Raw genomic sequence first — 12469 nt, 5'->3', positions numbered from 1 at the left:
AGGTTCCACAGCCCTTGGGGGGCTCAGGGCCCCTAGTGCCTCCCCCTCCCCTAGAAGAAGAGCCCCCGCATGCGGCGGCCAATGCCCTGCCGGTCGTAGAGAATGTTGAATTTGTTGACGAACTGGTTCATGGTGTTGCAGGTTTTGGTGATGGTGCCCAGGTACGCCATCAGCCCTACGTCGTTACATTGCTGGGGGGGAGGTACAGGGTGGGGGGTTAATGGGCTGCTGGAGACACACACACACACACACACACACACCCCCCCCCCAAACTCCATCCTGCCCCCTCCCACCGGGTGCTCTGACAGGAACACAAGGACCTGGGGCCCCCCTCCTGGGACCTGGAGACCCCCCCGAGCCATCACTCACATCATAGAAGTCGGTCTTGAACTTGTCGGTGCTGAGGACGGGCAGGCAGTGGCACAGGGCATAGGCTTCACGCAGGATCTCATGGTTGAAGGGCACCTCGCCTGTGGGGACCGCATCAGCCTGGGGGGGAGAGCCTGGGGCGGGAGGGGGACACAGGACACCCCTGGGGACCTCCTGGGGCCCCTCTGGGGTACAGGGGACAGTCCTCCTTCCCTGAGGACACCCAGGGACAAACCTGCCCCAGTCCTGCTCTGGGATGGCGGGGAAAGGCCAGGGACTGTGGGAATAGCTGGCACCAGCGTGGGGTGGAGGGAAAGCCCTGTCACCTGTCTGTGGGGGGACGGGGACAGCCCTGTCACCGACTCACCGGCCTCGGAGGCCCTCACGTACTCCAGGATCAGCTTGACACGGCTGTGCAGCATCTTGATGGCACTGTGCTGGGCGATGAGGTGTTCGGCCACTGTGAGGATCAAGGCCATATGTCCGCTGTGCCCCTCTCACGTCTCCATGTTCCCCCCCAGCCAGCTCCACTCCCTCTGAGTAGCCTGAGAGCCACATCCCCACGGTTCCTGTCCCTGTGGTTCCTGTCCCTGTGCCATCTCCCCCTGTCCCCACACCCCCTGCCCTGTGTCCTTTCTCCCCCCCCCAGCCCTGGGACACCTCCCCCATCCCACATTGTCATCCTTCCCCACCCCCCTCCCCATGTCCCCCCAACCTGTGGAGTTCTCCCCACTGCCAGTCGCCGTCATTCGGGCCACGTGGTCGACACCAATGCGCTCGGCCTCCTCGGTGGCCAGTGTGTAGGTCAGCTCCGCAAACAGCATCGTGGCCTGGGGTGGGGCAGGGGACGACAGGGGGGCAGGATAGGGGAGGGGTGATGGGAGGGCATGACAACCTTGTGCCCCCCCCACCCCTCCCTGCATCCCTAGAATCCCTATGGCCTCAACCAACCATCCCAGAACCCCCCCTGGGTGACACACACACCCCTGGATCACCCCCATGGCACCCCTGGAGCCCCCAGAAGCCCCCCCCCACCCTGAGACACACACACATGCCCCCCCCAGGCCTCCAGAAGCCCTCCTATGGCCTCAGGAGCGCCCCCCCCCCCCAGCCCTCCCAACTTACCTCCCCATTGATGATATCAATGACGGACTCAAAGACACTGACGGGCAGCTGGGGAGGGGGGGAGAAATGTGTTTGGGGGGGTCCAGACCCACACTGGGGGGGTCCTGGCCCCACCCCCCCACTCACATCTGTATGCTTCGTCATGGGATTCAGCTTGAGAAAGAGGGGGCTTTCGATGATCTCACACACCTGGAGCACAGAGGGGAGGGGGGGGGGAAATCAGGATGGGGGGTGCACCCCTTCCCTCCCCCCCCCCCAGTTGCCCCCCCCCCCCCGGCCCCTCGAGCTCGGCCCCCCCCCTGCCCCCATCACTCGCCTGCTTGTGGACATGGATGTCGGAAGGGTCGGGAGGGCCCCCGGTCGTGTACCAGCCCAGGAACTCCAGCTCCTTGAACACCTGCTTGACTGGGGAGAGACGGGGCGGTAGGGGTCCTAAGTGGGGTGGGGGGGCCCCACCACCACCACCACCACCACCCCCCCCGCAATATGGGGGTGGGCAGGACCCCACAGACCCCCTGAGGACAGCAGACACATACCCCCCCCACACACCTTATCACCCCTCTCCCAAGACACCCCCTCAAAAGCAGCTCAGGACCCCCTTCCCCCCCCCCGACCACCCTAGACCCCTCCAGACCCTCCCCTACCCCCCAGGACCCCTCCCGGCCCCCTCACACTGCTCCTCCTTGGTGTAGTAGTACTCCTTGTCGATGAGGACATGCCCATCCACAGCATGCGAGAGTAGCTCGAAGGAATTCATCACCTCGATGTTGCGGCCCTCCTGCCGCCCGATGAGGGCCCCGATCACTGCGGGGGCACGGGGGCTGTCACCGTGTGCCAGCCTTGGCCTTGTGCTGGGGGAAGCCCTGAACTACCCCCAGGTGCTATTTGGGGCCAGGCCAGGGGCTGGGGGGGACCCTGGCGGGAGGGGACCCTGGGAGGTTGGAGGGGAACCCTGGAGAGCTGGGGTGTGTGTGTGGGGGGTGTGTGTGTGTGCGTGTGTGTCTGTGGGGGGGCTATGGGAGACCCAGGGGGGCTGTGGGGGCATTGGGGTGGGTGTGGGTGTGTCTGTAGGGGGCTGTGGGAGACCCTGGGGAGCTGGGGGGGGGGGGGTGTGTGTCTGGGGGGGGCTGTAGGAGACCCTGGGGGGGCTGGGGGGGCGTTGGGGGGGGGGTGTACCTTGCAGATCTGCGGGGGGCTGTGGGAGACCCTGGGGGGCTGTGGGGGCATTGGGGGGGGGGGGGGGAAGTACCTTGCGCGGGGCGCCCCTCCTGTGAGCGCATGCGGATCCAGTGGTCAGAGATGTTGAGGATGACGAGGGGGTGCAGGGCCACAGAGACGCTGCCCGTCACCCCCCCGGCCATAACCGAGGGGGCAGCTGTGGGGAGGGAGGGGGCACACATCAGTGGGTGGGGGGCAGGGGCGGGGCCGGGAGTGGGCGGGGCCGGGGCAGGGGGCGGAGCATGGGCTGGGGTGTGGTCACAGCTCAGAGGCGGGTCCCGGGGGTTGTGGGCGGGGCTAAAGCCAGAGGGCGGGTCCCCAGGAGTTATGGGCGGGGCTAAAGCCAGAGGGCGGGTCCCCAGGAGTTATGGGCGGGGAAAAGGCCAAGGGGTGGGGTCCGGGAGTTGTGGGCGGGGAAAAGCCGCGGGGGCGGGGTCAGGCGGAAAGCAGCGAGGCCCGGGATAGCGACCGGCTGGTCGGGGCAGCCCCGGGTCAGCGGTGCCGATCCCGCGCGCCCGTCCCGTACCTGCCGCGTCCACCTCCATCCCGCCGGCCCCATTGGTCCCCGCCGCGGATGAAGAGGCGCCGGCCGCCGCCGCCGCCATCTTGTCTCGGCCTGTCCCTGCCCGGCCGCCGTACGCAGCGCCTGCGCGCATGCGCCACAGGGGGAGGAGGGGCGGGGCGTGCGCATGTGCGGTGGGCGAGGGCAGCGGTGGGTCGGTGCTCCCAGTATAAACCAGTGGCCGCAGTTACACGTAGCGCTCCCAGTCTAAACTAGTTACACCCAGTAATCCCAGTCCCTTCCTAATGCCTCCCAATCCAACCCAGTGCCTCCCAGTTCCTTCTCAGGTACACAGGCTCCCACAGGCTCCCACGACCTTCCTTGGCCTCCCACAGTCTCCCACAGGCCTCCACAGTGACACAGGGGCTCCCACGGGCCTCCGCAGGTGCACATGGGCTCCCACAGCATCCCACAGCGACAGCTGGGCTCCCACAGCCCCCCACAGCTTCCCATGAGACTCCGTAGGGGCACACAGGATCCCACGGGCTCACATGGCCTCTCACTGGTTCATGCTACCTCCCACGGGCTCCCACTGGAGCTTATGGGCTCCCACAAGATCCCACGGGCTCCTACGAGCTCCCACAGGCCCCCATGGGGACACACGTGCTCCCATGGGTGCACACGGGCTTGCACAAGTTCCCAGTGTCTCTCACAGGCTCCCTCAGCCTCCCATGTGTTCACACAGTTACCCACAGGCTCCCGTGGGGTCACCCTTGTGGGAGTACCTGTGCGAATCCGTGGGAGGAATCCATGTGCACCTATGGGAGACCGTGGGAGCCTTTGTGCTCCTGTGGGATCCTGTGAGAAACCATGGAAGCCTTTGAGACACACACACCCCCCCGCCCCCCCCCCCCCCGTGCCACTGTGGATGCCCGTGGGAGACTGCGGGAGACTCTACATACCTGTGGAAACCTGCTGAAGGCTGTGGGAGCCTGTGTGCCCCTGTGGAGACCAATAGGAGCCTCTGTGGGAGCCTCTGTGCACCCTCGGGTGGCTGAGGGAGTCTGTATGCACCCACAGGAGCCTGTATGGACCCACGTGCACCCATGGGAGTCCATGGGAGCCGAACCACTCTGGCCTGCTCCCCGGGCCCTGTCCCACAGTGCCAGCCCCACGGTGGGCACTGGCATCCTGCAGCCGCCTGTGGGGAAGGATGGGCACCCCAAGCATTGCAGGTGGCCACCCACCTACACATACACCCCAATTTCTGATTATTTTTTTATTATATATATTTTATTATTTCTGCCATGAAAAGTACAAAGAGTCGAGTCCGGGGGGGGGGGTGGGGGGGTTGGGGGCCAGAAGCCGGTCCCCTCTGGGGGCCCCCGCTCTGCCGCAGGGGCCCTGTCCACACTCAGGAGCTTTGTTCCCAATTTTGGCTTCCCCCCCCCCCCGCCCCGGGGGTGCAGCTCTTATTGCTACTGAACTGGGGGTGGGGAGGGTGGGGTGTCTCCTGGGTCTACCCATCCTGCTGGGGCTGCCTGGACCCCGGGACAGGACTGGAGGGGAGGTGTCAGAGATTGTGGGTTGGAGGCAACCCCGGACTACCCACCCCCCCCCAGGTCCCTTGTCCGTCTCAGGGATGTGCACACACAGGCGGGGGATGGAAAGCAATAAATATTTACATTAACAATAAGTTAAAACTACAAGAAGTTGCAAACAGGCACAACACAATGCAAAAAAAGCAGGAACTAGAAGAGGTTGGAGGGGGGGGCGTCCTGGGGGGAGGGGGGGTGCCCCAGGAGGAGTAGAGGGTCCAGGGCTGGAGCGGGGGGGGGGGGGGGGGGGGGCGGTCCCAGGGCTGGGGAAAAGCCAGCAAAGAATCAGAAATAAATAGGAACCGAAATCACTGAAAAGCAAGAAATCATCCCAAAGGAAAAGAGAAAATAAATAGCAATAGTAATAATAAGAACAATAACAATAATAGTAGTAGTAATAATAATAATAATAATAATAATATAATGATGAGGATTGGGATGGAGCTGCTGTGGGGGACTCAGCCTGTTTGGGGGGGGGGGGGGGGGTGGTTCAGGGACTTTTCTGCCCTTTTTTATTTGGCCAGAATGCTTGAACTGGCCAAGCAAAAGCAAGCTGAGGAGATTGGGGCAAAAAAAAAAAAAAAAAGGCCCATTTTTGGGGGATTTGGAGAAGAGTGGGGACAGGACAAGACACCCGCCCCGCGTGCGCCCCCCCCCCCCGCCCCAGTTTGGGGGTACCAGAGGCTCAGGGACAGCGGGAACACACACCCACCCTGTCCCCTCAGCAGCATCACTATTATGTGCCATCGCCCTTCCCCCCCCCAAAAAAAAAAAAAAAACCAACAAAAACCGTGCTGTGTACCTGCTTGGGGATGACAACCTCTGACCCTGCCTCCGGGCAACTGGGGCGGTGGGGGAGGCACATTACAGATTCCCCCCCCCCAACTTCCCTCCAGAGGGACAGTTTGGGGGGACTTCAGAGGATTTTTTTTTTTTAATTTTTTTTTTTTTCTTCTCTTACAAAAATAGATGGTTTTGTGTCTGTCGCTCTGGAGGAGTCACCGCTTGCTATGTCGGTCTCTCTCCTCGCTACCGTTAGCGCTACCGTTATTGTTATTACTCATTATTGTTTGTTCTTTCTCCCCCCAAAAAATTTCCCCCCTCCAATTAAAAAAAAAAAAAAAAGAAATGCAAAAAAAAAGAGAGGAGCGAGAACAGATATCCTCCCTCCCCTCGGACTTCTGGACTGGAGGGGAGGAGGGGAGCACGGTCCCCTCTTGGCACCAGCCTGAGGACAAAACAAGCCGAATCGGGTGTTCTGACGGGGGAAGCCCGCCGCACACCCCACCCCACCTCCGCCCCGCGGGGCAGCGGCCGGAGCCGGGACTCGAACCTGCGGCCTCCGGGTGGTCCGGCCACCGCCAGAGGGCGCCACCCGGGGCGGGCGCTGCACCGGAGGCGTGGCCTCCGAGCTGGGGGCGTGATCTAGCCCTGGGGCGGGGATCAGCCAGCCCCGGGAGAGGGGCGTGGCTCAGCCTTTGGGGCGGGGTCTCGCCCAACCAGGGGGCGGGGCAGGCGGGGCCGCCCCGGGGGGGGGGCAGTTCGGTCCCGGGGGACCCCTGCATTGTCCCCCAACCCAACCTGGCCTTCACACACACACACACCCCGAGGGGGCAGGACATCCCTAAGGGAGGGGGAGGGAACCCCCCAACTCCTCATTTGGGGGTGCGTGGCCCTCCCAGAGTGGGGAAAAAAAGGGGGGGGGGCAGTGTCTGGCACCTGCCCCCAGAGAGTGGGGGGGGGGGGGGGGGGGGGGGTGTCGCAGGGGCGGGGGGGGTGGTGTCCGGGAGATTCCTGAGGTACCTGGGCTTGCTGGAGGGGGGTCACTGCAGCTTCCAGGTGCTAAGACCCCCACCTGCAGGGTGTCCACAGTGCCCGGGGGGGTTGGTGATGGGGGTGGTGGTGTCCCCCAACATCTCCAGGTGCGGGGGGGGGGGGCTCGTCTCCAGGGTCTTTGGGGTGCCCGTGGCATTCCAGCGGGCTTTGGAGGTGACTTGCCTCTGTATCCAGGCGCCTTTGCAATTCCCAGGGGTTTCGGGGTGCCTGACGAGGGATCCCCAGTGTGTCCTCAGTGTCCGGGGGGGGGGGGGGGGCTCTCCAGTCTTTTCGGGGGGGGGGAGGATCTTCGGGGATGCCCCCCATGTCCCCCACAGTGTCCACGAGCTCTGGGGCGCCCAGGGGGAGTCCTCAGGGCGTTCGCGGTGCCTAAGGGAGAGGTGGGGGGGCAGGGGGTGGTGTCCATGGTATCCAGGCTGTCCTTCAGCTGTCCCCATGGTGTCCTTGGTGCTCATGGAGGGAGGGGTGTCCAAGTGTCCAGGGCAGGGAGGTCCCCACAGTGTCCTCAGTGCCTGATTCGGGGGGCAGGGGGGGGCTCCCCATGGTCTCCAGGGTGTCCTTGGGGCTTCCCCATGGTGTCCTTGGTACTCATGGAGGGGGGGGTCCCCCAAGGTGTCCAGGGCAGGGGGCATTCTCCATGGTCTCCAGGGTGTCCTCGGTGCTCATGGGGGGGGTGCCCAGTGGCCTGGTGGTGCCTGGGGGGAGCTGAGGGGCCAGCAGGGTGGAGCTCAGGCCTTGTGCTGTTTGCTGGTCTTGAAGGAGACCTGGAGCACGCGGTCACCCAGGCGGTAGCCATTGAGGCTAGCGATGGCCATGGCCGCCTCCTCGTAGTTGGTCATGGTGACGAAGCCGAAGCCTTTGCACTTGTTGGTGGTGAAATCACGGATGACCTTGACGTTGGTGACAGCACCAAAAGGCCCGAAGAGCTGCCAGAGGACGCTCTCGTCCGCCTCGGGTGCCAGGTTGTAGACGAAGATGCACCAGCCAGCGCCAGGGGCCCCCAGGCCCACCCCGGCCAGCCCCGGCACCGCCTCGATGGCCAACGGGGAGAACCTGGGCAGCAGTGACAGCGGGCTGGCCTGGGGTCAGGGCACCTGGATGCTGGATTTCTGCCCTCCCCCAACCCCACCCCCAGGACATGTGGGTCCCCTCCTGCCAGGGTCCCCAGCCCATGCATGGGGCTGGGGGTGCAGAGCTGGATGGGGGGGGGGGGGTCAGGGGGTGGGGAGGGGCCGGTACCTCTTCACGCCGTAGGCCACGTTCAGCAAATTGTCGAGCCTGGAGGGGACAAGAGGTTGTTGGGGGGGGGTGGGGTGGGGCACGGGGGGGGGGTGTGGGTGTGTGTGCCCACATAGGTGTGTATTTACCATGGGGATGTCCCCGTGCACTGTGGCCATCTCATTTCTTGGGGGGGGGGGAGTCCCCAAGGTGATGGGGGTGTCCCCATGGTGATAGGGGCGTCCCCACACCTTGTCATGGTCCCATCTCTTGGGGGGGGGGGGGTCCCCCATGGTGATGGGGGAGTGTCCTCATGTTGATGGGGACATCCCCATGCTCTGTCATGGCCCCATCTCCTGGGGGGTACCCCTGTTCCCAGTGATTTCCCACGCACACCCCCAAGCCCCCCAGGCTCACCGGAAGCGCTGGGGGGGGTGGTGCAGGGCACCGTAGCGGCGGGCGCTGGGGCAGAGGCTGAGCAGGGCCCCCCCTGACTTCTGGCCTGGGCTGTTGGCGAACTTGACAGTGATGGGCTCAGCAGCACCCAGTGGTTTCTGCCCGTGCAGCCCCCGGACGGCCTCCTCTGCCTCCACGCGCTTGTCGAAGCGGATGAAGCCCACCCCTCGTGAGACACCTGGTGTGGAGGGGATGAGATGTCCGGGGCGGGAGGGATGACAGAGCCCTGAGACTCTGCTGCACAGATGTGGGACCCGGGTGTCTGAGGAATCCCCCCTCCCCCAATACACCACCGCCCACCCATTGGACCAGGAAACATGTGGTGTGTCGTGTGTGTCCCCCCCCGTCCACAGAGACCCTGCTAGGACCCTGGTGAGGAGGGGGGGTCTGGGCAGCCCCTTCCCCCCGCCCCCCCCCCAGGGCGAGGGGCAGTGACAAGCATCTGGAAGTACCTGTGACCTGGTCGACAAGGATGCGGGAGGTGATGATGCGGCCGTACTGGGAGAAGAGCTGCTCCATCTCCTTCTGCCCCATGGCCTTGGGGAGGCCGCTCACATAGAGGTTGGCGTCACGGATGGACGCTGAGCTGGGCCTGGCATAGGACACCTGGGGAGGTGGGTCAGCCCCGGGGACATCGGCGTCCAGGTGCCAGAGCTGCCTCCCACCCATTTCCCCTCCACGCCCGGGACCCCCTGGTGCCCAACCCCCGCCCCCGCCAAGGGACCCCCGCATCCAGCACCTTGATGGTCTTGGTCTGCAGCTTGAGGCCGTTGAGGGTGCTGATGGCCTTGTCGGCGTCACCTGCCTCAACGTAGTTGACGAAGCCGTAGCCCAGGCTCTGCCCTGGGGTGCGGGGTCAGCAGTGCAGCCCCCCCAGCCCCGGCCCCACCCCCGGCCCCAGCCCCAAGGCCCGTTTCCATCCCATCTTCATCTCTGTCCCTGTGTGTCCTCATGTGTCCCCGTGTCCCTGTACCAGAGATCCTGTGGTCAAGCTTGCAGGGCCTGACATCCCCAGAGGTCCCCATCTGCCCATGTCCCATCTCCCCATGTCCCACATCCCCATGTCGCATGTCCCCACGTCCCACCCACCCATGTCCCATGTCCCATCTCCCCATGTCCCATCTCCCCATGTCCCCATGTCCCGTGTCCCATCTCCCCCTGTCCCATCTCCCCATATCCCATGTCCCATCTCCCTGTGTCCCATCTCCCTGTGTCCCTATGTCCCATCTCCCCATGTCCCATCTCCCCTGTCCCGTACCGGTGACCTTGTCACGAACGAGCTTGCAGGACTCAATGTCCCCGAGGCTGCCAAAGAGGCTCCGCAGCTCCTCCTGGCTCATGCTCTGGGGCAGGTAGTTGACGATCAGGTTGGTTTTGCTGTCATCTGCCATGGGGGGGCCCGGGGGGGCCCCATTGGGCAGCGCTGCCGCCACCCCCGGCCCCGGCACTGCCACCACTGGCACAGCCACGGGGACAGGGATGGGGCCACAGCCCGATGGCCCTGGGGTGCTGGGAGCCTGGGCCTCCACCGTGCTCAGGATCTGCTGAGGGGAAGGATGGGGGTCACCAGAGGGTCTCCAGCACAGGGACGGGGACACCAGGGTCCTGGGGACAGCAGCGGGATGGGGACATCGGGGTCCTGGGGACAGCACAGGGATGGGGACAGTGGGGTCATCACCGAGGTGAAGCGGGGATGGACGGAGCCACGGGGGCACACAGGGATGGGGACAGTGGGAAGCGGCAGGGGGGATGAGGATGAGGATGCTGGGTGGGGGGGATAGGGACAACCCGGGGGGGGGGCCCGGGGACAGCAGCCTCTCCGGGTCCCCACGGGCTGCCCCTTCTCGCCGCAGGGCAGGGGGGGGTCCGGGCGGCCGGTGCGCTCCTCCTCCCCCCCCCCCGGGATAATCCCCCATTGTGCACCGGAGCCCCCGCCCCTTCCCCCCCCCCCGTCCCCATTCGCACAATAGCGGGGGGACAATGGGCCTTTGTCGCCAGGAGACGGGACACCCGGGGCCGCCAGCCACGGCCACGGGAGTCTGGGAGCTGCCCCCCCCCCCCACCCCCTACAGCGGAATGGGGGTCCAGGGGAACCCCCCACCCCCATGGCGGGATGAGGGTCCGGAAGCTGCCACCACCCCCACGGCGGGAGCTGCCCAGGGGCTGAAATGGGGCGGAGGGACCCGACGGCCGGGGTGGGGGAGGTGTCGGGGGGGGGGATGTCGGGACGAAGGAGAGGGTGTCTGTCCGTCCATCCGTCCGACCGAAATTGGCCAGCGAGAAAAAGTGAAAGCCGAAAAGCCGAAAATCACCAAATGGGATTGAGAAAATGGGATTTATGGGTGACACAGGCACACACGGACATGGACACACACGCACGGATGCACACACATGAACGCGCACATGGATGCGCACACACACATGGATGCACAGACACACGGACACAGATGCACACACGGATGCACACACACACACACATGCCTCTGCCACACACACCCGCCCCGCACGGGGATGGGGCTGCGCATGTCGGCATGTCCATGTGTCGTGTGTGCACACACGCTCCTCCCCACACACACGTGTCCCTGCACCCACACACGAAAGAGGAGGCGTGTGCGCGTGCACCGGCACACACACATGCACCTGCGTGCAGGCTCCTCTATGCTGTGCACACGCATGTGAACGTGGCAGTGGTTTGCGGGGGTGGGGGCAGATCCCCACCCCGCCCTTGCACACACGTGCCGCGCACGAGCACACTGGGCACACCCGTGTCCCAGCACAGCAGATGCCACATGGGCCAACACGCCCCCCCGCGTGACACCCACATGCCTCCGTTGCACATACGTGTGCCCTCGACGTGTGATGCACACACGCGTGCACACGGCTCTTGTGGTGCCCCCCCCCCCGCGCGTCCTCTCCCGTCCCCGCCCAAGCGTGTCACACGCTCACGGGGGGAATGCGTGGAGACGATGGGGGACACGGAGGTGGGAATGTTGGGGGGGGGACACGGATGTGGGGGTGCGGGACACGGGGGGGGGGGGATGATGGAATCGGGGGGGCACGAGGCTGTCGGCGAACGCTGGGAGTGCCGGCCGCGTCCCTCAGCGACCCCTCCCCAGCCCACGGACCCCCCCCCCCCGGCCCCGCTCCTACCGTCACCATCGCTGCGGGGTCGGGGTCGCTGCTGGGGGAGGGGGTGAGGGTGGGACCCGCACGGCCCGGGGGGGGCTTGGGGGGCTGCGGGGGGCCCGGAGGCGGGGAGGGGGTCCGGGGGGGGGTCTCGGCGGCGGCGGCGGGCGCTGCGAGCGACGGCCCCGTCGGTCCTTTAAACGTCCTTGGGCGGCCGCGGGGCGGGGCCCCCCCAAACCACCGCGGTGGGCGCGGCCCGAGCCCCCCCCCCCCCCGCTCCGCGATGGTTTCGTCCAATCCCCCCCCGCCCCCCGCAGGTGGGTCGGTCCGCCCCCCCATACCCCAAAATGGACCAGCCCCCCAGGCGAAGCCCATTGGCTGCCGAGAGGGCGGGGCCCCCCCGACGGCCCCCGGGACCCCCATAGCCCCCCCCCCCCGCCCGACCACGTGGCCCGGGAGGAGGGGGGCGGGGGGAGGAGGAAGGAGGAGGATGAAGGGGGCGGGGGGGGGATGAAGGAGAACGGGGGGGGAAGGGCGAAGGAGGAGGAGGCGCAATGAAGACCCCGCAGCGTCGCCGCCGGAGCGGGGGGGGGGGGTGCGGTAGTGGGGGGGTCGGTAACGGAGCCGGGGGGGACCCGAGGAGCGCGCAGGGCGGAACCGCCGCCGGTTCAGCACCGCGGACAGCGGCGGGGCGGGGCCGTGGGTCGCGACCCCTCCCCGTGGGGCGGGGCGAGGGTGCGAGAGGCCCCGCCCCCAGCGCGGGGAGGGGGGGCACGACAGGACACACGACACACGACACGGGCCAGCTCTGTTTTCCTTTACCCCCCCCGGGCCGCGGAGCCCCCGGCCCCTCCCTGGGCCCCCCCCCGCCCCTCGGGTGTCCCCCCCCGGCAGAGAGCAGGAGGCAGCAGGTAAAAGCCATCAATCACTTTAATGGAACTGGGGGGCCCGGGGGGGTCAGATCTGCGTGTGTGTCCCCCCGAAAAACCAAGAGCAGGGTCCCCACTACCCCTCCCAGCCC

General features: G+C 66.1%; 2 protein-coding genes across 4 annotated transcripts; both read right to left on the bottom strand.

Moving 5' to 3' along the window:
• Positions 1-8: 8 nt before the first annotated feature.
• COPS6 (COP9 signalosome subunit 6) lies at positions 9-3392 on the bottom strand. Its single transcript, XM_075738148.1, has 10 exons — positions 3239-3392; positions 2744-2869; positions 2167-2298; positions 1811-1899; positions 1621-1683; positions 1495-1542; positions 1085-1199; positions 737-829; positions 370-470; positions 9-191 (listed from the first exon to the last, which is right to left on the bottom strand). Exons 1-10 carry the CDS (start codon positions 3366-3368, stop codon positions 51-53), a joined length of 1038 nt encoding a protein of 345 aa, XP_075594263.1. The 5' UTR covers positions 3369-3392; the 3' UTR covers positions 9-50.
• Positions 3393-5741: 2349 nt separating this feature from the next.
• ELAVL3 (ELAV like RNA binding protein 3) lies at positions 5742-11708 on the bottom strand. 3 transcript variants are annotated; one of them, XM_075737981.1, is made up of 7 exons: positions 11473-11708; positions 9581-9863; positions 9062-9165; positions 8775-8928; positions 8284-8500; positions 7888-7926; positions 5742-7017 (listed from the first exon to the last, which is right to left on the bottom strand). In XM_075737981.1, exons 1-7 carry the CDS (start codon positions 11479-11481, stop codon positions 6636-6638), a joined length of 1188 nt encoding a protein of 395 aa, XP_075594096.1. In that variant the 5' UTR covers positions 11482-11708; the 3' UTR covers positions 5742-6635. The 3 variants fall into 3 exon arrangements, with proteins under 3 accessions (XP_075594096.1, XP_075594097.1, XP_075594099.1); XM_075737982.1 differs by lacking the exon at positions 5742-7017 and adding an exon at positions 7274-7722; XM_075737984.1 differs by lacking the exon at positions 5742-7017 and adding an exon at positions 7274-7701.
• Positions 11709-12469: the final 761 nt, after the last annotated feature.

This window comes from Balearica regulorum, chromosome 30 (genome assembly GCF_011004875.1).
Source record: "Balearica regulorum gibbericeps isolate bBalReg1 chromosome 30, bBalReg1.pri, whole genome shotgun sequence".
Taxonomy (NCBI): domain Eukaryota; kingdom Metazoa; phylum Chordata; class Aves; order Gruiformes; family Gruidae; genus Balearica; species Balearica regulorum.
The sequence above is the reverse complement of the archived record's forward strand: the minus strand, read 5'-3'. Positions and strand labels throughout refer to the sequence as shown.

Excerpts from the sequence above, each read along its gene's own strand:
- ELAVL3 (XM_075737981.1), bottom strand. Across the intron at positions 9,166-9,580 it reads CGTTCGTGACAAGGTCACCG|GGCAGAGCCTGGGCTACGGC; the intron begins GTACGGGACAGG and ends CCCGCACCCCAG. Across the intron at positions 8,501-8,774 it reads CCTTGTCGACCAGGTCACAG|GTGTCTCACGAGGGGTGGGC; the intron begins GTACTTCCAGAT and ends CCTCCACACCAG.
- COPS6 (XM_075738148.1), bottom strand. The coding sequence starts at position 3,368 with ATGCGCGCAGGCGCTGCGTACGGCGGCCGGGCAGGGACAGGCCGAGAC. Across the intron at positions 1,684-1,810 it reads ACATCCATGTCCACAAGCAG|GTGTGTGAGATCATCGAAAG; the intron begins GCGAGTGATGGG and ends TCTGTGCTCCAG. Across the intron at positions 830-1,084 it reads CAGTGGGGAGAACTCCACAG|TGGCCGAACACCTCATCGCC; the intron begins GTTGGGGGGACA and ends TGATCCTCACAG.